Consider the following 27,967-nt stretch of genomic DNA (forward strand, 5'->3'; position numbering starts at 1 on the left):
TTCCATCACACTGTGCTTGACCTTTTCATCGCGAGGATCCCCCGCTTATATACGGTCTTTTAAACACATCAAAAGTCAAGCCGATTATACGTTTCAAAGCTTTTCACTCGGAGCTTCCGTAGATTCAATATCAAACCGTTTTTTTTTTCGAAAACAAGTGTTAATTTTTAGAAAAATTATTTTTCCGTTTTAACAACAAGTACGTCGCACGTTTCTTCTTTTTTATTACCAAAAAAAAGGGGGGGGCTTACGGTGAAAGTTATTCGTTTGTATGCTGTCTTTTGTAGGGCTTCAAATAAGGTTAGTGAAACTAAAATAAATCTCAATTTTTCTTTTCCTATTTATCTCCATTTATAGTCTCAAAAAATTCCTAATTAGAAAATTTAAATCAATTCAAATTTTTACCCAAAAAAAAAAAATTACGCCTTATTTTTCTTTCATAGGGAAAAAGAAAAATTTACAATTTTGAAAAAAATTTTGTCACTTTACTACGTCTCTTTAAATTTTGTCAATCATTTTCAAAAAACAAAAAATCACCAAAAACAAATGATTTTTTTTTCACTTTTAATAATGATTAAAAAGCCATGTTTGAAAGATTGCCAGTGAGAAAAAGAAGTTCCGAGTTAAAATTCAGGGAATTTAAAATGATCCTGTATGTAAACACGTATGGCAAATATTTGATTTGAATCGTCGATTCCCACGTGGTGGATGGAGGATAAAGCTTCCGCATTGTCAGGGACGTTAAAGTAGGATAACACGCGATAGGTCTTTCTGAAGTTTATACTGACAATGCATTTGCGTCGCAAATCTTGACACTTAGGTGTGAAAAGTGAATCTTTAAAGAATATTTTTCATTTTCTTCTTCAACCAAAATCTATATATCAACAATTCGTATTTTCATTCAATTATTTATTTATTCAATAAATAAAAATAATTTTATTTATTAATAAAAATATCATTAAATAATGAATAAAAATATTTTAATTATTAATCAAGTAAAAATATTATTTTAATAATAATTTATTTAATTCTTCTTAATGATAATTTATAATTTATAATTTATAATTTATAATTTATAATAATTTATAATTTATAATTTATAATTTATAATTTATAATAATTTATAATTTATAATTTATAATTTATTATAAAAGTAAACCTATTAATTTTATTCTATTGATTCAATAAAAGTAAAACAATTTTTAGTTTTTAATATTTTTAATTTCTAGATAAATAAAATAATTGAATCAATTAATCTGCAATCAAGAAAATTATTTTAATTTCTTTAATTGTTTTTAATCAAAATTATAATAAGAATAATTAGAATAGTAATATAATAATTCTTAATAGTAAGAATAATTATGATCAAACTAATAAGAAAAATAATAATAATAATAATAATAATAATAATAATAATAATAATAATAATAATAATAATAATAATAATAATAATAATAATAATAACACAAAGAATTGATAATTATTAGAATGATTAATTGTAATATAACAATTATAAAATAATATAATTATTATCAATATAATGACTAATTATAATAATTATCAATTATTTCTGTTCCCCTGTTATATAAATAATTATTAATAATTAATAATAATTATTACTAAATATTATTTTCAATAAGAAAAAATGATTCATTACTTTACTATTTTAAATAAAAAGGTATTTCACAATACATATTTTTATTTTATTATTTTGAATTGCAGAATAATAAAATTTAAATTTGGGAACAGATTCATAAATTAATTTCCACCTGAGACGCGTAGAAGAGAGACCAAATTGAATAGTAGAATAAATATTAGTCATTTTTAATTTTGAAATTTGGGGAATTCACTATGATATAAGAAACATTGTTTTTTTTTTTTTGCTTTATTTTTACACATTTATTAATTAATTTTTGACATTAATTTTCTAATGTATTTATTTTTGTAATTTTTAATTTAATTAAATAAGAAAAAACATTTCTAAACACATAATTCAAAAAATTGTAAAAATTTTGAAACAGTTTATTTTATTTATTTATAAATTTTAAATGAATTTGAATTAAAATTGTCCTCTGTCTTTTCTTTAAAAAAGAAAGAAAATTTTATTTTGAAAAAAAATTTCCTTAATTAAATTTCAATTATAAAAACACAAATAATTTTCTAAATATAATTTAAAAATTTAATCTCTAAATTTAGGAACATAATTTATTTTATTTATTTATAAATTTGAAATTAAATTAAACAAAATATTTTGAAACATCTTTTGAATTTCTTTTCTATTCTTTTTCTTTAAAAAGAAAGAAAATTTTAATTTAAAACGTTTTCTTTTGTATTTTCAATTTTTCCTTTCCCATTGTCTATTACTTTTTAACTATATATGTTTAATTCACGTGGTTCTTTTTATCTTATCATTCAACGAGGACACGCACAGTGATTAGGAAAAGTTTAAATATTTTTTTCAATATAATTAAAAATAAAGCACCCAATTATTAACAGGTATAAACAATTATGGTCAATTATAAATATTTCCTTGAAGTAAGTTTGTTTTTTTCTAAAATAACAACTAAAACTGTTTATTATTATTCTAATTATTTATTTACCTATCTAACGATAAAATTTATATTTAACAAAGATAATAATTTAAACTGCGTATGTCATAAATAATTTTTTGTAAACAATTATTTCACCAGTTCACGCAAAGTAGCTTTAGAAAAGTATTTTTTTCAATTTTGTAAATTAAAAATTTTATAAAATTAAAAAACTAAAATTTTTTGAAATTAGAAAATTTGAGTTAATAAATTAATTAATAATTAATAAATAATTGAGTTTTATGAAATTAGAAAAAAATTATTAATTAGATTATTGATTATTAATTATTAATTAGAAAAAAATGGGAATTTTGTTTTGTTCCTGAACTCATGTAATATTGAAGAAACAGTTGTAAAAAACAGGTTGAAAAAATAAAATGGTTTTTAAAAATAGAAAATATTAAAGTTGTAAAAAAAGAAGTCTAATACGTAAAATTAACAATTCAATTACTTCTTTATATAATATAAATTACAAAAAAATTTAAAGAAAGAGAGAGAATAATTTTTTGAGAAACTTTTTGCCATTTAAATAAGATTTAAAATTTTAAATTACTTTTTTAAAAATAATAATTACAATAAGACAAGGGAATTACCCCACTTCAAACAATATTTTTCTTCTACTAACATCTTGGAAAAGCACAAAGTATTAATCATCATTTTTACATTTGTTTATCAATCAAAAAAAAAAAAAAATTACTTTTCCTCACTTAATAAAAAAGTGAAATTATAAATTACTTTTTAAGTTTCTATGTCGATATTCATTCATTAAATACCCAATTATTTACAAATTATAGAGAACAGAAAAAATTCTAATAATCAAATTTTCCATTCGCGTAATACACAATTAAAAAAGTTAATTTTAATTTTTTTTTACTTTCTATCGTCATTTAAGTTCGAATTCTCGAAATTTCAATAGAAAAACACTGGAGTAAAAAATAATTCACCGTTTTTTAAAATTAATCGATTAAATTAACATTTTCTCATTACTGTCAATTTTTTTAGTTTCAATTGTACAAGAGATACACATTTTTCATAATTGTTGATAAGTTTTATCGATTTCAAATTTAGAAACAAAAAAAAAACGCTTGCACGTAATACGAGTTATTGTAAATTAAGTTTTAATTACTTCAAGGTAAATACAAAGTGTAAAATATTTATTAGATTCATTCATTTATGAATATCGAAAAGAAACGCATACCTATTAAAAGACAATTTTTTTTCTCTTACTATTACTTAATCTTAACGATTCAATAAAATTTGAATTTTTAACTAAAGATTCAGACAGAAGAATTATTAAAAAATTTAGATCGAAAATAATCAAATTTTTTTCAATTTTTTAATAATAATTTTTAAATTATTTTTTTGTTCCCATTGCTTTTTCTACAATATTCCCAAAAAAGTGTAATTTTTATTATAGAAAATATCTATTGAATTTTATTTAGTATAAAATATTGGAAAAAATTACACAGAAGCAAGAAGGAAATAATCTTTATACTTGAATAATTATTTAACTTTTACTACATTTTCTATATAATGAAAAAAAATTTCTTTAATTCAAATAATCGATTACTTATCTATTATCAAATAAATATTTTTTTATCTCAAATAATTTTTATTAAAATCAAATAAATTGTATTTTAATCAATAATTTCAGTATTTTAATCAAATACAATTTAATTGACTCAAAAATTATTTGACCCAAGTAAATATTTATTTTATTTATTTAATGAACAATAGACAAGTATATATTTGAATCAAATAAAATTTTTTTCAGTGTATGACTTTGTTTTTTCTGATTTTCAATTATTTATTTATTTACATATACCGCATAGTTATGCAAAAGAGTTTAGAATACTTTTAATGAATACAAATATACAATGTTATTTTGGCATAATAAAAGAATAATGTTCTCAAATACAGAAAAAAATATTCTTCTACTTGAATTCCTTTTTACTCAATTTCTACCAAAAAGAAGAAAATGATGTAGAAAAAATATTTTCATAAAAATGGGAAAAAAATAAAATTTCAAATTTATTGGAAAAAAATTAAAAATCAAATTCAAATTCTTTTGTCAATAAATTGTTATTTCTAAATGAGTATTCAACACTCATGATGAGCCATCGACTTTAGTTTTGCGCGCACTATTGCTCAACATAGGAACACTTGTTGCATTATTTATCACTGGTCATTTTCAGATATTTATGTGTTGTTACAGGGTTATAACTTGGTAACACTATCAATATATATGGTATTATATCATTGAAGAACTAATTTTTATTCATTTTCCTTCATATTAATTAATAAACCTCGCAACTTTCATTTTATCCCAAACTAATCACACATCTAATCCTATAATTTCTTGACAACTAAAAAAAAAAAATTATTGAAAAAAAACAGACAAAAAAATACGAAAAATAATAAAAATATTTTTACTTCAATTATCTTTTCATAAATACATAAAATAATGAAAAAAATTTTATTTCAATTATCTTTTATTATTTATTATATAAAAATTTATTATAAATTTACATATAATAAATAATTTATTTTAATTTAATTAAAATCTAATTTTGTCTATTTTTACTTCTTTTCTATTCATTTCTATTTTTTCTAATTTTTTTCTAATTTTTTTTTTTCATTTTTTGTTCTAATATTATTTTCCAATTTTTTTCTATTTCTTATTTTCCACTCGAATTTCTTGAAAACAAAAATATTGTTTTTCAAAGTTCCCAACGATTATTGAAACATATATATATATATACAATTCTAAGACTTTTTCTCTGTTATTCACTAAAAAAAGTTAAATAAAAAAATAATTCTTCCACGTCGCTTACGCAGACAGGATTAAATTACTGCCTACGGTTATGTATATTATAAAAGGAATGATTAGCTTAGAAAGTAAACCACCATAAAATTCTAGTTGTCTGATGAAATTCTACTAAAATCTAATCATATTGTTTAAACCATAATTCCCATAAATTTAAATTGTTTAAATAAATAATAATTATTCACTTGTGTAAATAAATTACAGTTTCATGTGTTATTACTATTAAACGAGTTTAATACTTTGTATTTGTTATACTTTGAAGGAAATAATTAATTTCTTCATTATATTATTTTTTCAATAATTATATTTTATAACAATAATAATAATAATAATAATAATAAAAATAAAAATAAAAATAAAAATAAAAATAAAAATAAAAATAAAAATAAAAATAAAAATAAAAATAAAAATAAAAATAATAATAATAAATAATAAAATATAATAATAATAGTAATAACTATCAATAATATTTTTTAAATAATAATTTACTTGCATTTTGATTGAAATTTTTGATGTGTCCAAAATAATTAATAAATAAAATAATAATTATTATTTCTAATATAAAAATTTTAATATATAAATTTATTTTACGTTTATTCTTGTTCCCCAATGATTAACAATTTTTTTTATATTAAAATATGATTTTTGATACAATAAATTTAATATTCAAGATCATTATCTGACAAAAACTAATAACTAATAACTCTATCACAAATTCGTGATAATGCATTTTAAAAAACTTGAAAAAGAAAAATAACTGCCCACCGCATAGGAATTAGTTTTTTGTATCCAAAAACGGACACAGCAAAAATTTCAATCATAATGCAACTCAACTATGAAAGAGAAGTATAATTAAGAAAAAAAGCAGCTCTACTATATGAAAGAGAAATGAATAAAAAAAATCAAAATCTATTAAATTCCAAGAGAAAAAAAAAAAACGCTTTTTATATTAAAACAGTTTTTCATCCTTGAAATTTAATTTATTAATTTTTTAAATAATTTATTATAATTACAGGGGTGATTATTTTAATTAAATTAATTACAATAATAATTAAATACAACAATTAATATTAGAAATTAATTATAATATTAATAATTAATATTAGAAATTAATTATAGTATTAATAATTAATATTAGAAATTAATTATAATATTAATAATTAATATTAGAAGCTAATTTTGTCTTACAATTGAGAATTATATACAAAAGAAGATCAAAAATATAAACAAGTTCATGTTTTTAAATATTTGTTTTTGAAAATTATTTTTAAAAATAGAAAACCATAAAAGAAACTATGTAAATTTGAATGTTATTTTGAGGGAATTATTTAAATAAAATTTATATTAGGGAGAAAAAAAGAAATCGTTTTCACTCTATTTTGGACTCAATTCCATTCAAGGTGAATTCAAGAAAAAAATTTGCCAAATTATTAAAACAATTGTGCTACCATTTATATGTATATACATCGATTTATCTAAATTTATGCAAAATAATTTCAAACAAAAAAATGCCGAAATATTTTGTTTACAAAACACAAAATTTAAGAAATACTTTTAAACAATCTTTTTTTCATATTCTATTATCGAAAAAAATTATTAATTAATAACCAGACTTCATATTTAATTCTATTTATTTTATTATTTTTTAATATTAAATTATTTTGTTTCCGGCGCTTATTATAGGTACTAATATTTCTTCGGGAGAAAATGATTTTTTTTCTAATAGGAAATTTTAGAAAATAAAGTTCTAATTTTTTTAATGGACGAGACACTTTTTTATTATCTTTTTTTTTTAAACATTGGACACAATAAAGTTTAGTCGAGGTCGAACAATTTTCATTTGTTCTCTTTCGATGACGTGTCTATTCGTTTTGTCTGCATTGAAACGCGATGTACATGTCAGATGAAGAAGATTGATTGATATTACAATTTTAAGGGATATACACTTTTTTTCGCGAATGTGATTCATTATTAAAGGGGTTTGATATATCACTTTGACAAAAGTAAATAAAATAGTAAAAAAGGATTGAAAAAAAATTTTTATTTTTCAATTTTCTCGTTTTTCTTATTCAAAGTTACAGTAAAATTAAATCAACTCCTAATCAATTCTTTTGAAAATTTTATTATCGCATTTTTATCGTAAATGATTTAAATTTTATTTATTTAATCAAATTCGTTATAATTATTGTTTTAATTATTATTCTAATAGTTAATTAATATTATTATTCAAATAATTATTTTAATTATAATTATACCTATCTCTATATAATTATACTTTATTATTTTTTTTTACTGATTTTTTTTACTTTCAATAAATCGAAAAAATAATTTTTTATTAATTATTTTATGTACTATTTTGCAGCAAATTATTATTTTAACAATTATTGTAATTATAATAATGTCACAATAATTATTATTATTTTTGATAATAATGATTTTTTGCAACAAAAGATTTTTGCAGAAAAAAATTATTAATTTGAATTAAAAAAATTTTAATTTCTAATTTCTAAATTTAATTCAAAATTTTAATTTAATTATAATATTACTATTTCTCATTTTCCTTCTGTGTATCAATTACATTTTCTAATTATTAGAGACATTTACTGTGTGTACTTATAATTTACTCTGAAACCGGAATTATTTTTCTTTTTCAAGAAAGAAAGAGTAGAAATGGTACATGTTCTTCTAGAGACAAAATTTCTATGAAGCACATCATTTACCGTTAAGAAATTTGGTTTAAGAGATGTGGAAGAAAGTAGAAAAAGAGAAAAGCATCATGTGACCTGATAACTGAGATTATATTTACGTAACAGTAAAATTTATATCTTGGATCTTTAAATCTAAAAATCCAAATGCTTTTTTATAGTAAAAAATATTTTGGATATAAAATTATATCTTAAATATTTTATTCTATAAAAAAGCATTTAGACTATAATTTTATAGTCCTAATAGTAATGTAGAAATTTTTATTATTTTTATTATTAATATTATTATTATCATTATCAATATTATTATTATCAATATTTTCAATTTTATTATTATTTATTATTATTATCAATATTTTCAATATTATTATTCTTTATTATTATTATTATCAATATTATAATAGTAATGAAAAGAATAGTAAATTTTTTTATTTAATTTTTTGTTTGCAAAATTTTAATTTCTTATTTAAAAAAAATAATAATATTTAACATTAGAATTATTCAATTACTATTCTCGTAAAGAAATTTTATGTAAATAAGAATAACAATGAAAGAAAAATAAACTTTTTAATAGCGAACCATAAAGAAAACAGTGCACTCACTTAAAAGATGAGACGTAATTGACAAAATTTTTGAGACAGAGGTTGAAATTCCGGTTTAAAAACTTCCTGTCGTATCTCCATGTATTGCATAAACGATCATTCACATTTCGTTTTTGTACAACATAACAGGAATTTATATTTACCGCAGAGAGTTAGTTCAAAAAGAAAAAAAGTAAAAATATTTTAATAGGTCGCGTAAAATTATTATTATTATTATTATAGAATGTAACTATACTGTCATTTTGCTGACAACTATTAAAAAGCAAGTCAACTTTTTCATGTAATTATATGTATATTTCTAATGCTAAAAAAACAGAAATATTTCCCCCCAAAAAAAAGACGAAAAAGATGAGTCAATACAGAAACTTTCTCTATTCTCTAGAGAAATTTTTGCATTTTTTTCTCCTTTTTTTGGACGACAACGACGACGACGACGAAAGAAGCAGAAGAAAAAGGGTACAAAAAAAGTAATTGATTAACTTTCTTTTAATTCTCAAATCTCTCTCTTTTAAAAAAAAAACAACAACAAAAGAAAATAAGAAAACGGAACAGTAAATAAATTTTGAAAATTTAATTTCAGAAAATTCGTAATTTTTGGAAACGACTTCTAAGATTGTATAAATATGTAAGTCGAGTATAGGATGAAAATGACACAAGATAGTGCAATTATTGTGTAATTGGATCTTTTCTCACTGAAAGTTTGCATAATGAACGCAAAACCCTCTCCTTCCGTGTTGGGTTTATATGTGTAATTAAAAGAGTAATATTTAATAAAGAATTTAAAACTATTCTGTCGCTATTTAGAAAATATATTTTTCAAATTTTTTCTTATTAAGTTTATATAAATTTTGTTGCTCAGAAAAAAATCTAATTAAAAAATCGCTTGATTGACTATTATAAAACATTGACTCGGAAAAAATATTTCCTACATTCTCACCATAAATGGAAATTTAAAAAAATGTTTAAATTAAAAAAAAAAATTTTAATTAATAAAAAAAATTAATTTAATAAATTCTATCCAAACCAATTTTGTATATTGGAAATAAAAACTATTTGATTGTAATAAAAATGATTTGATAACAAATGTCTCTATGAAGCATTTAAATCAACAATTTTTTTTTATTTTTGGTTAAAATTACACGGAGAGAGATTTTGTAATTTTGTAAAAGTATTTTACAAATTGATTGAAAAATGCGACAAAGCGAAATTTTAATATAAAAAATACTAAACTTTAAAGGAAATTATACGAAATTTAGTAAATTTACATTGAAATTAAATAAATATTCTTGATATTTAATAAAAATATACTAAATTTCACATAAGTTTTTTTAAAATCTTCTATTTTTTATATAAAAATTTCGCTTTGTGATATTTTTTCCCCAAATTGCATAAAATACTTTTACAAAATTTAATATTTATTCTCTCTCCCTGTGTAGAATTTTGTTAGAAAAAAATTTTTTCGCTAATTTACAAAATTACTTCCTTCCTCTAAGTGTTGAATTTATTTTATTTTTAATCCTATATTCTAATAATTTTCGAAAATTTTTAAATAAAAAAAAAATATTCGCTCTTTTGATCGTTCAAAACTTTTAGGAAAATTGATACACGCTCTAAATTCGAATTAGTAAAAATGTTTACTAAGTGACTGACTTTTTGCTTTTGAATTAGTAAATTTTACTAATAAATTAGTAGAAATTACTATTAATTAGTAAAATTTACTTATTCTAATTCAAAAGCAAAAAGTCAGTCACTAATTAAAATTAAATTAAAACAAATTAAATTAAATTAAACATTTTTACTAATTCAAATTTAGAGAGCAAGTAAATTTGCACAATAAATATTCTAATATTATTTATTATAGTAAATCATAGAAAAAAATTATTTGATTTAAGTAACCGATTACTTGTTTATTATCAAATTAATTAATTCAATAATTAAATAATAGAATAATTACACAGAGAAAAAATAATTGTGAAAATAGAACTAACAAATTTCCTTTCTTTTTGTTACAAAATTTTTTGTAGCTTAACGAATTTATTGTTATCACAAAAAATTCGAATTATTAGAACAAGAAAATAAATTTGTTAGTTTATTTTTTTTATTACAAACTATAATAATTTGAATGTTCTTTCATTCATTCACTTTTTCTGTCCCTCACACTCTGAAGTTGACTTTTGTTTATACTTTTGTTTTTTGTTAACTTTAAAAAGATTGTATATTTTATTATTGTTATAATTATTTTTATTTTATAATTAATTCAAAATTGTAATGACAAATAGAAATTATTAGAATTTTTTTCACTTCTTTTCATTAAAAGACTAAAATTTTGTTAAATACTATGTTTTGTCAAATTGAAATTATGCAGATTTTTCTTCTTTACTTCTAAACAAAATTAGAAAATTGTTGAACAACTGTGATTAAGAAATAGAAAATTTATTTATTTTGCATTATTTTTGTTTATGAGTCACAATTTTTTTAACAAAATTATTATTTTGTTTTAGAGAAATAAGAAAAATATTTGCACAATTTCTATTTTTAATCTTATTTTTGGAACAGGATTTTATAAACATAATTGGGATTTATACGAGAATTTTTTTTCAAATTTTGAACATTGTTGAATTTTATTTTTTTTTAAACAATTAAATTTCTGCAATTATTTGTAGTTTCTGCAAAATTGAATTTTTTTTTGTGTTTTCAACAAAAATTTCTAAATTCTATTATTTTTAAAGTTGATAATTTTATTTAAAAAAGGCAGTAAAAAGTTAGCCTTGTTTTGAATTGTTGCTAGTTATTATTATGATTATTGTTAAATATTAATTTACTTATTTTTCAAAAGAAAGCCCATTAATAAAAAATAATAATTTAAAACTTTAAAACAAAAAGTTGTATGCATATGTAGATGAAAATAGGAAAAAAATTTTTACCGAGAGCATTATGTGTAGAACAAAGGCAAGGAACAAAATATATACGCTTCCGCTAGAGGCAAAGTAGTTAAATGCCCTTCACAAAAATTCATTACTCACAAGCCACAAATTCCAACGTGGTTTTTCGTAATCCCAAAGGTGAAATAAGTCTCTACTAATGTTTAAAAAGAGAAAATCTGTATGAAGTTACGTTGAACAGCTTGTTTCAGACAAATATTAAAACTCCTTTTGGACACTATTCACGAAGTATATAAGGAAGACTATAAATGATTTTTTTTTAATATTATAATCATTAGCAAACATCCGGACTTTGACAGAAAAAAACCGACTCTTTATATATTTTTTTAATTTTATCCGCACACTGTTTTTTAAATTGAAATTATATTATTGATTCTATTAAGTCATCGAATTTTTTTTCTATTATTAAAACGTAGAGGAATTAAGGAAGTTTTTGACATACCTACAGTCAGATCAAAAATTATTTTTTAATTATTTTATTTCTTTAAAATTATTTATTTTTAATTTCTTTAAATCAAACATTAATGTTCCTAAATTTTGAATGTTCAAAACACCCATTATTTTTTTTACTTCTTTTGATTTCACTGAAAAAATGTATTTGATTTAAATAGCCGATTATTATTTTATTATCAAATAAATATTTAATTGAATCCAACAAATATTTACTTGAATCAAATATTTACTTAAAGCAAATAAATTTTATCCAAGTCAATTTAATTTTATCTGAACCAATAATTTCAGAATTTGAAGTAAATACAATTTAATTGATTCAAATAAAAATTATTTAATTAAAGTAAATATTTATTCGATAAATAATAGGTAGTTATTTTAAACAAATACTTTTTGTTCAGTGTTTTATTTTTGTATAAATAAATTATTTTCTTTTTTATAAAAATTAATTTTTACCTAAGATAAATTTAACTTTGAAACAATATTTTTAATTTAATTTCAATTTGTAAAATTTTTCTTCCACTAGAAAAATTTAATAAAAACAAATTTACTTGCTTTTCTATTTTTTCTCTCTTTATTTAAATTTTTTACATAACTTTTGACTTGACTGTCCATCCAATTCTTTCTCAAATTTTTCCATTTTGAAATAATAGTTTTCATTTGATTTCAAATATTGAAAAATTTTTATTTCACCAGAAAAAATTAATTTAAATACAAAAATATTTTCTCCATTCCTTTTCTATTTTTATTTCCTTTTTTTGGACATTTTTCGTCACACTGAAATGCCACGTGTTATCAAGCACGTTACAAAAAAAATAAATGACCTTTCTTATTAGAAATCAAGCAGCTGCCTACAAACTATTTGAAGTTCATGATCAACTTTCACTTTGAGAAGCGATTTACGCACACACGTGAGGTATTTTTAAATAATCGTATACAAATTTTGCAATTTCTAAAAAAAAAAAAAAATTGATAATAATCACGAAATTCTATTAAAACTTCAAATTCGTTCCCATTTCCTTTTTCGAAAAATTAATTCAGAATCCATTTTTCCAAAAAATAATTAATTTTACCTACACTCCAAATTTTTGAATACTAATTTTAAAAATTTGGAAAATAAAATAAAAATTTGGAAATTAAAAAATTTCCGTTTTTCCAAATGACTAACACAGAAAGAAACAAAATAAAGAAAAAAAAAATTGGAGAATCCTTGGAAGATGTGAATCTATATCATCATCATTTAATATATTCATGTAACTTTGCATATTCTGGGACAGTGCAGAATTTTGATTCAGAGAAATCACTATAAAATAACAAGTTTAGATGAAGTAAAATACGAGAAATAACATATCTACGTCAAGAGCAATTTTCCCTTTTCCTTAAATTTATAATATTATCAAGATAAATTATAATAGAAGAAAATATAAATCATAATTTTAATTGTAATTTTAACTACATTTAAAAGAGGGAAATTTAGCAAAAAAGAAAATATTTGTATACCTTCCAAGTTTTTTAAAAGTCATTAAAAATTGTTATCACTTTTAATGTATATAATACTGTATACACAGGTACCTTGTTATCGACATGGAAAATAATAGAAAGAAAACAAAAACGAACTTTGTTGACCAACCATTTTGACTAAACAAATATTAATTTCTTTTTTCAATTAACAGTTAATAATTATTTTTTCAGTAATTTAAAAAAAAACAGTGATTATTTCAAAAGTGTGCTATTGATTCTAAAACGTCTAACAAAAATGTCAAGTATAGAAAAATAATTTAACATTCAATAAATAGTTTATAAATAGTTTATACAATTTTTTAAAAGTGAAATTAAATTTTTAATATTGAATAAAAATAATATTCAAAAAATTCAACATTAATTAGAAGTAAATAATAAATAGTAAATATAAAAATTTGACAATCCTAAAGTTTTGAACGTTCAAATAAAGAAAATATATTTTTTTCTTTAAATGATTTTTTATTAAAATAATTTTAAGTCGGTATCAAAAAAGTTAATAATAAAGTTTCTGAATGCAAAATTTAATTTTGCAATTTTTCAATTTTTACCGCAATCAGTAGTTATTTCTGAAAATATTTCCAATAAAAAAAAAATATTGTTCATTTGAACGTTCAAAATTTGTAAATCATAAAATTTCAAAAAGAAATTATAAATACTGAACTGAATCCAAAAACAGTAGTAATAATTTTTAATATTTGATAGGATATAATTTTTTATTTTTACTTCTATATTAAATTTTCTACAATTTTTTAACATTAGAAATGAAGCAGGTACAAAATTCTATGTGAAAAAAATAATTTCAACATTGAATATCCCTGCTGAATGATAATCAGTCTTCCATGAGACAAGAATTTTTACTACACATAAATTTTGTGCCTTAAAAAATGACAAATTTTTTCTCACTTTAAAAAAATAATATTAAATATTATTTTTTATTTTATTTTTCATTATTTTTTACCATTAATAAATTTTATTCTTAATTTAAATTTTCTATTAAAAAAAAGACTAATTCAACAAATATTATGTTATTATTTAATTTACTTTTTCCCTACTAATTATTTTTTATTACAAATATTTGCCAAAGAATTAGTTGCTCAAAATGAAATTTTAATTCCCACTAAAAAACCTGAACATTTTTCTGTTTTTAAGAAAAAAAAAATAAGAAAACATTTTTTTTTTAGTTTTAAAAAAAAATTAAAAAATAATTTTTTTTAAGATAAAAAAATATACATCTTTGTTCTAGAATCTAAAAAAATGGTAGAAATTCTACAAGAAGCAGGCGGCCAGGATGTGGCAGTTGCCGAAAGTGGATCGAGGGCAGGAACACCAACAGAATGCACAAAAAAATTACAAAATATATCTAACGAAAATTTAAATCTCACACCTATTCAAGAATTTTACATGGGACAAAGTATATTCATCACTGGTGGCACTGGATTTATGGGAAAACTTTTAATTGAAAAATTATTGAGAAGCTGTCCGGGAATTGCATTTATTTATCTTTTGGTACGACCGAAAAAAGAGAAAGACGTTCATCAAAGAATAGAAGAATTATTCGACGATGCAGTAAGTAATATATGGGAAATCAATTTTATATAACAAATATTATGATAAATATTATAATAAATATTACAATAAATATTATAATAAATATTACAAAAAATATTATAATAAATATTATAATAAATATTTCTTATTTATTATCAACATTTTGATAAGAAGCAGTTATGATCTTTTAATATATGAAAATGTCATGATATCAATATAATATGGTCACCTTAATAAGGATTTAATTATGAAATCAACTCTTGCTAAGGAAGTAAATTATTCAAATCGCCGTGGCTACTGATTTACATGTTCGATTGCATGAACATTTACCATATTAATGCACAAATGTCAATTAGTAATTCAAATAAGTCTCAAGCCAATTACTTTCTCATTATGTATTTTTCATCATTTGCTTGTTGTTAAAAAGACAATATAATGTCAAAGAGTAAGTGTCAGGAAAGAGTTTTTATTTCTTAAAATAATTTTTCTTTCTCGCATATATTTAATTTTGATAAATAAAATTTATTTAATTTAATTTATTTATTTACCTAGTTAATATTGATAATCAATATTATCGAAATTGTATCATTCAATCTAATTAATTATTAATTGCCCTTAATTAACTATAAATTTGATTTATTTACAGGCGTCACAGTACCTTTTTTTTTCCTCAAAAAAGATGAAAAGGGAAATTTTTTTCTTCAAAAATGGGACTTCTTTTTTAAAAAAATATTTAATCATTATTATTTGTCCATAGGAATTAGGATTTTCAAAACATTCAAATTTAAATGTTTTTGAAATTCTATAATTTATGAGAATATTATTATAAAACATGAAGAAAGTGACTACTATAAAAAATATTTTCACTGTAACTTCTTCAAAATTTTTTTCATAATTTCATTTCAATTATTATTTTCTACAATTTTTAACTAAAATTCTTCTTTAAATCAATTATTTTACAATAATTTTAAAAAAATTCTGAGAATTTTCAAATGTATTTTTTTACAATTCAATTTTACAAAATTTCATCGACTATTCGGAAATTCTTCAATTAAATATATATTTGAAAATAAAAACTTGGAATAATTTCAATTAAACTTTTTGAAAAAATTAATTCTACAGAATTGTTAATTAAAAATAAGAAAAATTTCTAGAAAAATTTACGCTATAATGCTTTTAATATTCAATTATTATGTAAAATTTTAACTGTAATTCACTTAAATCAATTTATATTAAAAAATTCTACTAGAATTCAATTATTTAAATACAAAAAAAATAATTTATATTATATATTGAATGTTTCTTAATATTTAATTCTTATAAAGAATTTTATCAATAAATTGTTAAATAATTAAATTCTTTAGACGAATTTAAATAAAATTTTTAAAAATAATTACATTTTACCAGAAATTTGATTAAAAATGTACTAAAAATAATTGAAACTCTGCGATGAGTTTGATTATTTATGAAAATAATGTAATTATTGCGAAGAAATTTATAAAAAAAATGTGTAAATAATAGAATTACTGTGAAATTATTTTCTTATTTATGAAAATAATTAAAAGTTTGCGTAGAATTTTAATAAAATTTTTTTTTAATAATTGAATTATTTTGGAAAATTTTATTAAAATAGTAGATATTCAGGATTCCTACAGAAATCCGAATTTAAAATTCCATACCTTTTCCATGATTTCCAGGTCAAATTTTTACGAAATTCCAGTGGAATTTTAAATCTAATTTCACTATTTTTGGGCTCTTTAAAAACACTTTACTTATTTAATAGTCTCCACCCTTTAATAAAAATTCTAAAATTATCAAAATTTATCAAAAATTCAAAAATCCGAAGTTCTTAAAATTCAACATTTTTTCCTCTCTTTTATGGGATTTAGCTTCATTATTTTTGTGCTTTTAGAAAATACTTTACTTATTTAATAGTCTCGACTCTTTGGTAAAAAATCTAAAATTATCAAAAATTCGAAAAAATTCAAAAATCCGAAGTTCTTAAAATTCAACATTTTTTCCTCTCTTTTATGGGATTTAGCTTCATTATTTTTGTGCTTTTAGAAAATACTTTACTTATTTAATAGTCTCGACTCTTTGGTAAAAAATCTAAAATTATCAAAAATTCGAAAAAATTCAAAAATCCGAAGTTCTTAAAATTCAACATTTTTTCCTCTCTTTTATGGGATTTAGCTTCATTATTTTTGTGCTTTTGGAAAATACTTTACTTATTTAATAGTCTCGACTCTTTGGTAAAAAATCTAAAATTATCAAAAATTCGAAAAAATTCAAAAATCCAAATTTCTTAAAATTCAACATTTTTTCTTCTCTTTTATGGGATTTAGCTTCATTATTTTTGTGCTTTTAGAAAATACTTTACTTATTAAATTGTCTCGACTCTTTGGTAAAAAATCTAAAATTATCAAAAATTCAAAAAACCGAATTTCTTAAAATTTAACATTTTTTCCTCTCTTTTATGGCATTTAGCTTCAATATTTTTGTGCTCTTGGAAAATACTTTACTTATTTAATAGTCTCGACTCTTTGCTAAAAAATCAAAAGTTATTAAAAATGATCAAAAATCCGAAAAATCGAATTTCTTAAAATTCAACATTTTTTCTTATCTTTTATGCCATTTAGCTTTATTATTATTTAAATTTATATTCAAGAGAAAAAATGAAAAACAGAAAAAATTTAGAAACTTTTAAAAATTCCAGGCCTTTTCCATGATTTTCCTGATTTCCAGAAGCCTTTTAAAAATTCCATACCATTTCCATAATTTCCATGCATAATTTTCAGATTCTGTATGAACCCTGTAATATTGAATATCATTGAATTAAAGAAAATTTTTGCAAATAATTGAAATTTTGCCAATAATTTTATAAAATTTTTTAAAAATAATTGAATTTCGAAGAAGAATTTTATTATTTATAAAAAGAATTGAAATTTTGACCAAAATTTCTTTAAATTTTTGAACATAATTAAATTTCTGCGAAGAATTTTATTATTTTTGAAAATAATTGAATTTTTGCAATTATTTGAAACTTCTCCAAAATTCAAATTTTTTTTAGTGTTTTTAACTAGAATTCCTCGTTTATTTCTTTATTTTTAATAATTAATTAAAAATATATATATATAAAAATTTAACTAATTCCAGAATAATTTAAATTTTGAACATTTTTGCAAACATTTAAATTTTTTAGAATTTCTAATAAAATTCATTCAAAATTGAAATTTTACAAAATTTGAAATTAAAATGTTTTGAATTTCATCTATTTATGAAAATTGTAAGCTAAGTTATAATTTTATGATAGTTCTTCAAGAATTAAGTTATTTAAAAAGAAATTATTGTCAGAAATGGAAAAAATTGAAGGTTTTGTATTAGAATTTTTGTTTTTCTAGAAAAAACTAGTAATAATAATATTTTAATTATTTGATTGTTGATTAATTATTTTTCTAAAGGTCTGCATTCTGATGAATGAACCACCTTATAATTTATCAAATTCTTTACGATATCTATATTATTTAAATCATTAACATAAAAAAACATTTTTATATTATGTTGTGGTGTTAATAATCTAAATCAGAAATAAAACGCACTGAATTTTATAACATTGAGTCTAAATTTTATAATTACACTTTGGAAAAGATTTCAAAAAAAAGCAAAACTTGTTTATTTTTTATTAGAAAAAGGTGAAAAAGGGAACAAATCAGCAAAAAAGGGGAAAAAGGTGATAAAATTGAAATAAGAGGACAAAAGGGGAAAAGGGGACCAACTGTGATGCCTGTAATTTATTTAATTATTCTAACTATTTAATTTAATTATTAGTTAAAATTAAAATCAGTACCAATACTATAATTAATAATAATTAATATGCAAATGAATTCAATTTTTAACTTTGAAACGAATTTAGTTTTAATTTATTTTAGTCTAAATTTTATAATTATTGTATAAATTATTTCGATTGAAATAATAATTTAAGTATTTTAATAGCTTTTTTCCAGATTAAAGGAGGAACATCCAAAATTTCGGCATCAAATTGTTGCAGTCTCAGGAGACTGCAGTTTGCCAGGACTGGGATTATCTTCATCAGATAGAACAACATTGACTCGTCAAGTGTCAATTGTCTTTCACGTAGCAGCCACAGTTAGATTTGATGAAAAAATTAAACTAGCAGTTGCAATAAACGTTCAGGCACCGAAAGACATTATAAATCTTTCTAAGGAAATGAACAACTTAAAGGTACTTTTACAATTTCATGCGATTATTCCCAAATTTTAACAAATTACATAAATAATTTGTTCTTTTTAATAAAAAAAAAATTTTCTTTTTAAATTTATTTTTACTTTTTTTTTAATCCAAAAACTAATTTCTTGATTCGAAAAAACTATTTCCTAATTAGAAGCAAGAAGAAATATTTCTTAATTAGAAAAAATATCTCTAAGTTAGAAAAAAGAATTTCTTAATTAGAAAAAACTATTTCTATAAATAGAAAAAAATTTAATTAACAGAAAGGCATTTGAATTGCAAAAAAACTATTTTTTAATTCAAAATAACGGATCTGATTAGAGAGAGGAGGATAAATATTCGAAACTAGAAAATTTATTACTTTCAACTAATTGATAAAAATTTGCTACTATTAAGATTAACGATTTAAATTAACTATAAGAATAAATAAATAAATTTTTTGTTCAATTAATAGAAATCAAAGTTCATCAACCTTAATATATTCTACTATTAAGATTAACAATTTTAATTCATGAGAAATATATTTTTTTGTTTAATTAATAAAAATTAAAAGTTAAATAACCCCAATTTTTTCATACTAACTTTGATCAAATTATTATAAATTTAAAAAATTTTTATTACAGTCAGTCATTCACGTATCAACTGCCTATGCAAATTGTCCTCACAATACAATCGAAGAAAAATTTTACGATCCACCAATGGAAGCAAGTAAACTAATTACACTCACAGAATGTGCTGATGAAAAATTGATCGATTCCTTCACGCCACAGTAAGTTCAAAAATTTTTTTTTTTTTATCAAAGAAGACTTTAATTATTATCAAATTACTACAAAAAAATTAATGAAGTAAAATTTACTATAGATTCGCAGTAAAATAAAAAATTTCTAAACTTTCCACGCAATTTTTTTGTTTGTTAATTTTTACTATTTCCGTATAATAAATTTTAGTAAAATTAGTATAAATTAATTAATCAATATTGCCAATAATATTAATTGATTAATTAAAATTAGTATTAGTAAAAATTAATAAAATTTACTTCGAAAATTGTAAAAATAAAAATTATCACAAAAATTTGCAAAAATTACAGACAATTTAAATTTTACTTCGCAAATAACAAAAGAAAATATTTTTTTAAAAATAAAGTTAAGTTACTCTTTAATTTGAATTAGTTAAAAATAAATTATCCTAAAAGCAAAAAAAATTCGAACTTCTCCAAGTTTTAAAAGAATCATTGATTTCCAACGTTACGTAAACATTGAAAAAAAAACATAAAAATTAAAAAAAATAATTCAACACAAATGCGTTGCATTTTGAGGGCCATCACCTTCAGTGACGTCAGATTGTCAAACAATTTACACCTCCTCTTTGAGACAAGGGAAAAAAAATAATATTATCCTCAGTGTTACTCACAGTGTTGTTTCATAGAAAAACATTTTTCCTTGAACTTTTGCCACATCAGTTTAGACATATAGTAAAAATTAAATAAACATGAAACAGTGAATATATTCTAACCATCACTATACTCTACACATCGTCAATTATTGACAATCAATTAACATAACAATGAATTGAATGACAAAAAAAAATCTAATACAAAATTGCGAGAAAATCGATCGAGAAACTTTTCAATCAAAGAAAAATAAAAAATTATAGGTTACTAGGAGGATGGCCTAACACTTACGCCTACACAAAAGCTGTCGCTGAAGAAATCGTTAACAAAGAAGCTGGCAATTTGCCTGTTGGAATATTTCGACCTGCGATTGGTAAGACGATTTTTAGATCTTTTCCTCTTTATTCTTTTTTTCAACTTTTTTTTTATTAATTTCTTACTTTTTTATTCTTCTTTTACTTTTTCTTACTCTTTTTTTTACTTTTTTATTACGATAAAACCAAAGTCCTATAATAAATCATAAGCAAGGAAAAAAAGTGTCAAAGAAATAAAAACACTCTAAAAAAAAAGATGCAAAAAAAAGTGAAAGTAATTCTCGGGGGAATTCCTTTTACTTAAGATGATTTTTGTAAATATTTTATAGTGAAAAAAAAAATTCAAATTAGGAATTTTTGCTCCTAGAGTTCGATATTCTTCTTTTTTTCCTTCTTTTAATCCTCAGAAATCTCTCGGTATTTTTTTCTCTTTTAAACTATAGTTAAGGTCAAGATATAAAACTAGTTTTATATTTCAAGGTATTGAAATTTGAATTTTACGTTGACAATGTTTTCTCATCATAATGATTGAAAACTATAAAAAAGAATTTATGACGAGCAGACTATTATAAAATTTTGAAAACAAAATTTTATGCATTTTTTTAAAAACAATCATATACAAATTTTTGCACTTAAAATTTTATGTATAATTATTTTTAAATAAGAAATTGTTACTTTCTTAAAAATAAAATAAATAATAAATGAATAAATATCGTTAATAAACAGAAAATCAAATCGTAACGTTGAAAAAAATGCCTTTCACTAAGAGCTTTAAAAAAAAAATTTTTTTATAATATGTAAATAATAAATAAATAAATAAAAATGAAAAACAAATAAATAAAACCAAAGATTAAATAAATAAATAACTAAAAAAAATTTTCTGAATCTAGTAATTTATTTCCATTTTTAATTAACTCCATGAAAATATTTTTTGAGGAATAAGAACAGAGTGGTCAAAAGTTTCAGTTTATCAATTTCCCTGACAATTTACTGACATTAAAATTACTTTCCCTGACAAAATTCTTTTTACAGGAAAATATGAATGTTTACGGAAAATGAGTAAAATTTATGAATTTTAATAAATCCTAATAATTACAATTATCATCCTTTCTGAATTCAATTATTTTCTACAATCTTCAACTAAACCTCATGTCTGAATCAATTAATTTAAATCATTCTCCAAAAGTTCTTCTAGAATTCAATTATTTAAATACAAAACTAAATTTTTTATAATAATTATAACATTCCATAGTTATTTTTAAGTTATTAAGGTAAAATATTTTCAAAAAATTATAAAGAAATTCTTAAAATTAATTTTTTAAAAGTATATTTAAATAATTTTTTAAAAATAATAGTTTTTTAATTTTGAAAAATTTTCAAACAATTAAAATTTTGTAAAATCTTTTTAAAATAATTGAATTTTTGAAAAATATAAATAAAAATGATCAAATTTTTGAAGAACTTTAATTAAAAACGCCTCAAAAATTTTAATAAGTCCAAAAAGTAAATTTTCATAAATTTTTATTTACATAGTTCGAAGATAATAATTGAATTTTCAAAAATTATTATAAAACAATTCTAATAATTAGTTTTCAAAAAATATTTTAATGTAATTTTTTAAAAATAAATTTCATTAATTTTCATTTTTAAATTTACTTTTAAAGATTTTTCATTAAAATTTTTGATAATTGAATTATGTATTTTCAAAATTTGCAATTAAAATTCTTTAAAAGTTGATTTTCAAAAATTGTAACAAAATACTTATAATAAATTAATTATTTTCAATTAAATTTTACATAATTAACTTAACAATGAATTGAAAAATGAATTATTTTCAATTAAATTTTACATAATTTTAACTATTCAAAACGATTTTTATTATAGATACATTTGAAAAATTTAAATATGTTAAAAAATGATTTAAAAACAATTTTTGAAAGATTTGTTTATAGTTATTTTTTGCATTATAAAAATCAAAATAAGTTGCACTTTTTTACTAAAAATTGGTATTTTATTACAATGTTTCGAAGAAAAGTCGATAAAGTCGCAAATTTTGGAAAATAAGTCAGAAAAAGTCTTAACTTCCCTGACAAAAATTTTTTTCTTGACATTTCCCTGACTTTACTGACAAAAATTTTGTTTTTCTGACATTTCCCTGACTTTGTTGACATGTGACCACCCTGAAGAAAATAGAAAAATTTCTTTCCAAAATAATTTGAGATATTATTTTGTCATTTATTAATTTATGCTTACAAAATTAATTAATTTCAATTATGTTGCACTGAAAAAAATATTTATTTGATTCAAATGACCGATTACTTTTTCTATTAGCAAATTAATATTTAATTGAATCAAATATTTATTAAATATTTATAAATAAATATTATTTTTATAATAAAAAAAGTATTTATAAATAAATATTATTTTTATAATAAAAAAATTTATTTGATTCAAATAAAGGATTTTATTATTATCCATTAAATAAATAAATATTTATTTATAAATGTTTATTTGCTAATAAACAAGTAATCGGTTATTTAAATCAAATAATTTTTTTTCACTGTGGGATTTTATTAATTCATGTTGGAAATTTATTAATTATATTGGTAATTGATTAATTAATTAATGTTTTCAATTTCATTTCGAATTTAGATTCGAAGAATATAGCAATTTTGAACCAATTATATTTGTTTAAATTTTAGAAAATTGTTTTTAAACTCTAAGATGAATAAATAATTCTTGCAATTCAGAGAATTTTTCGGAATGATTCAATAATTTCAAGAAGATAGAATTATTTTATTGTTTCTTATTTTTTTTTCTTTTTCGAAATATAAAATAGATTTTTTTTCTTTGAAATATAAAATAGATTTTTTTTTCTTCGAAATATAAAATAGAGATTTTTTTGAAATATAAACTAGAAATGGTCTGTCAATAATAAAAAAAAATTCCTCCTCTAGTTGTATCAACATATAAAGAACCAATTCCGGGTTGGATAGACAACATGTATGGACCTACTGGAGTAGCTGCTGGAGCAGGAGCAGGATTACTTCGATCTATACACTGCGATGGATCATTAAAAGCCAACATTGTACCTGGTGATTTGACTGTAAATGCCCTAATTGCCTCTGCCTGGGATGTTTCCAACAAGAAACGGTATAAAAAAAAATCTCTTTTTTAATTTCCTTTATTTCCAAACTTCCACTCTGAATTTTTCAAATTAGAAATTGAAAAAAATTTCTATTTTATCACTAAATGAATTTTTTTTACTATACCAAATTAATTCCTTCTAATAAAACAATAAATTTCTCCCTATAAATAAGTTCTCCATCGAAAAAGGAAATAATTCTTTTTTTTCCCCTACAGACTCGACAAGGAATCGAAAGAAGTGCCAATTTACAATTTTGTTTCAAAAGACAATCCAGTCACGTGGGATGAACTGAAGGAAATGTCAGAAAAATATGGAATTGAAGTTCCGTCAGTTAGATCTGTTTGGTACTACAGTTTTAGAAATAATAAATACAGAATGATTCATCTGTTTTACGTTTATTTTTTCCACTTGCTACCGGCCCTTCTCGTTGACGCAATTTGCATTTGCATGGGTAAACAATTAAGGTGAGACGATTTCAATTTTAATAAAAATTAATTACAATTTAAGTCAATTGACGTTAATTCAAAATTAATTCAATTAAAGTTCATTCAAAATTATTTCAATTCAAATTAAATTCAAAAATTAATTCTATTAAACTTAATTCATTAAAAATTAGCTCAATTAAAGTTAATTCGAAATTTATTCAATTAAAGTAAATTCCAAATAATTTCAATTACAATTAATTCGAAATTAATTTAATTAAATTAATTCAAAATAATGTCAATTGCAATTAATTCAAAATTAATTCAAAATTAATTTAATTATAAATTTAATTCATTCAAAAATAACACAATTAAAGTTAATTCAAACTTAATTTAATTAAAAATAATTCGAAATTGATACAATTAAAATTAGTTCAAAATTAATTCAATGAAATTTAATTAATTAAAAATTAACTCAATTAAAGTTAATTCGAACTTAATTTAATTACAAATAATTCGAAATTGATTCAATTAAAATTTATTAAAAATGAATTTAATGAAATTTAATTAATTAAAAAAAAATTCAATTGAATTTCATTCGAAATTAATTCAAAATTAATTTAATTAAAATTAGTTCAAAATTAATTTAGTTAAAATTAGTTCAAAATTAATTTAGTTACAATTAGTTCAAAATTAATCCAATGAAATTTAATTAATTAAAAATTAACTTAATTAAAGTTCATTTGAAATTAATTTAATTAAATTTATTAGTTGAAAATAAATTCAATCTAAATCAATTAAAAATTAATTCAAGAATAAAATAAAAAATTTAATTTTAAATATGGAAAAGAGAGGAATGTAAAAAAATGTATTTTTCATTTTTTTTCTAGATTAATGAAAATCTACAAAAAGATTCATAGGTTTATGGACGTGCTCAATTACTTTACGACGAAAGAATGGAAATTCTCAAATGACAGGGTACACGATTTGATAAACAGAATGTCAGTAAAAGATCGTGAGAATTTCCTCTGCGATATGAGAGAAATAGTTTGGGATACGTTCTTCCAAACTTATATCAAAGGAATTCGAATTTACTTGATTAAAGACCCTATGGAAACTTTACCACAGGCGCGAGTAAGATGGCAAAGGTAACTAAATTATTATTTATTATTAATATCGTCATCGAAATTTTATTATTATTATAAATCTTAATTTTATTATCACTTTTATTTTCTACCATAGAATATTTTTTTATATTACAATTTTTAATAATTGTTAATAATTAAGTTTCAAAAAACTTATTTAAAAAATAGTTATTTACATCAAATAATTTCTTTTCTAGTCAAATTTTATTCGAAACAATAATTCTTCTTATTAGAACAACTACTCTTTTTTTTAATTGAAATAATAATTAATATTCGATACAAATAATAATTACTGAAAATTATTGAAACGTCAAATTATTCAGAGTTTAATATAGAAAAAAAATGAATATTTTTTCTGTTTAGAACGAAAACTTTTTATAGATTGAAATAAAAATTAATATTCCATAGAAACGATAATAATTGAATTTTGTCTAGACCTCAAATTATTCAGAGTTAAAAAAATTATTTTATAATTATTTAATAAATAATAATTAAATTATTTATTTATCTTTTTTTCAAACAATTTTTATTGAATTCTAATAATAATTAATATTCTATACAAACGATAATTAGTAAAAACTATTGAGAGCTGAAAAATTATTCAGAGTTTAAAATTGAAAAAAAAATTCCTATTGTGAATTTCACGACTAATTTTTAAATAAAAGTCTAATTTCCTTAAAACCATTTTTTATTGGCTTATTTTTCTTTTTATTTTGGTACGTGTTTGATATGTGTGAATAGCCTTTTTCCTTATAGAGAATGTTTCAAGAAACTTTTCCCCCCAAATAAAAGTTGAATAGTGAAAAAAAAAGTGGATGAACGTTTTGTCCCGATTGTGTAATGTCACTATCTCTTCCTTATCAATGGAATAAAAGTGTCTTTCTTAAAGGTCCTTTCAGCTTTCGAGAAAAGAAAAAAAATAAAAAGTTACAAGAGAGACTGAAATTGGTGACGAAAAAGGTTACTGCTATTGGTTGGTTTCGATTTGACCACAGGGACAAAACGTTCAGTTTTCTTTTTTTTATTTGAGAGACAGAATAATTTTTTAGGAATCTTAAGAAAAATTTTAATTTATCGCTATTTTTCTTTCTTAATAAAATTTTAAAAAACAATTGAAATAAAACCAACAAACAGTAAAAATAAAATATATAAAAATATATATAATAAATATAAAAATATATAATAAATTGAGTAAAAAATAAAATTTTTCGGAAATTTAAATTATTTTTTTTTTCCAATAAAAACAGTATTCAAATAATTTAATGTGTATCGATTTAAATAATTTAATTAGCTGATCAAATAAATATTTACTTTCAGCAAATAATTTTTTAATAAAGTCTATAAAAATTGTTTGATACAAATAAAAATTATTTGACAAAAATAAAAATTATTTGATAGAAAATTAAATATTTTTTGATTAAAAATCGATTATTTCAATAAAATCAATTTTTTTTCCACTTACAAAATTATTTGACGGAGAAATAAATAATTATTTTCAATAACAATCAATTATTTCAATAAAATTACTATGCAAGAATTAATCAATTATAATTACTTCACTGGAATTTACGAAATAAATTAAAATTAATAAAAAAATAGAATATTATTATTTTAAATATTAATTTTAATATTCAATATTTTAAACATTTAGCAAACAATTAAAAAATATTTTTCAGAATGTACTGGCTTCATCAAGCAGTAAAAGTTATACTTGGATATATTGCCATCAGACTGATTTGGATGATTTTATCAACAATTATTTCGTTTGTTGCCTAAAAATCTGGTAAAATATAATTTCTAAAAAAAGAAAAAAAGAAAAAACTCAAGGAATCTCCGAAAATGAAAATCTCTTGAGAAGAGTACGATAGTTTTATTATTGACGAGAAAAAAGTCTTTCATCTTTTTCGATTCGCGAGAATGCCAAGAAAATGAAAATTAAGAAAAAGATGAAAATATTTAACACGAAATCTTCCTTAGGAAGACACAAAATCTTTTATATTAAAAAGTGATCATGTGATAAACCAGAAAATTAAGAGAAATAAAGGGAACTATCTTAAAAACACATTTAATAATGTTCGTATAAAAAAATTTTTTTAAATCAATGGAAGAAAAAAATT

The 27,967-nt window shown here is 20.3% G+C and overlaps 2 protein-coding genes across 3 annotated transcripts in view; one reads left to right on the plus strand and one right to left on the minus strand.

Moving 5' to 3' along the window:
- Window positions 1–27,967, minus strand: part of LOC122508535 — an 843,732-nt gene that overhangs the window by 746,457 nt on the left and 69,308 nt on the right. The gene's annotated exons all lie outside the window — the stretch shown is intronic.
- LOC122508537 (fatty acyl-CoA reductase wat) lies at window positions 5–27,914 on the plus strand. Its single transcript, XM_043621954.1, has 9 exons — window positions 5–300; window positions 14,879–15,201; window positions 19,177–19,425; window positions 20,055–20,200; window positions 21,085–21,194; window positions 24,093–24,288; window positions 24,499–24,747; window positions 25,596–25,853; window positions 27,527–27,914. Exons 2-9 carry the CDS (start codon window positions 14,890–14,892, stop codon window positions 27,624–27,626), a joined length of 1,620 nt encoding a protein of 539 aa, XP_043477889.1. The 5' UTR covers window positions 5–300; window positions 14,879–14,889; the 3' UTR covers window positions 27,627–27,914.

This window comes from Leptopilina heterotoma, unplaced genomic scaffold, assembly GCF_015476425.1.
Source record: "Leptopilina heterotoma isolate Lh14 unplaced genomic scaffold, ASM1547642v1 Lhet_54, whole genome shotgun sequence".
Classification (NCBI taxonomy): domain Eukaryota; kingdom Metazoa; phylum Arthropoda; class Insecta; order Hymenoptera; family Figitidae; genus Leptopilina; species Leptopilina heterotoma.

What these genes read in the sequence shown, in the direction of transcription:
- LOC122508537 (XM_043621954.1), top strand. Translation starts at nt 14,890, where the DNA reads ATGGTAGAAATTCTACAAGAAGCAGGCGGCCAGGATGTGGCAGTTGCC. An exon ending in AAGAATTATTCGACGATGCA is followed by an intron (nt 15,202 to 19,176) that starts GTAAGTAATATA and finishes GTATTTTAATAG; the next exon opens with CTTTTTTCCAGATTAAAGGA. An exon ending in TGCATGGGTAAACAATTAAG is followed by an intron (nt 24,748 to 25,595) that starts GTGAGACGATTT and finishes TTTTTTTTCTAG; the next exon opens with ATTAATGAAAATCTACAAAA.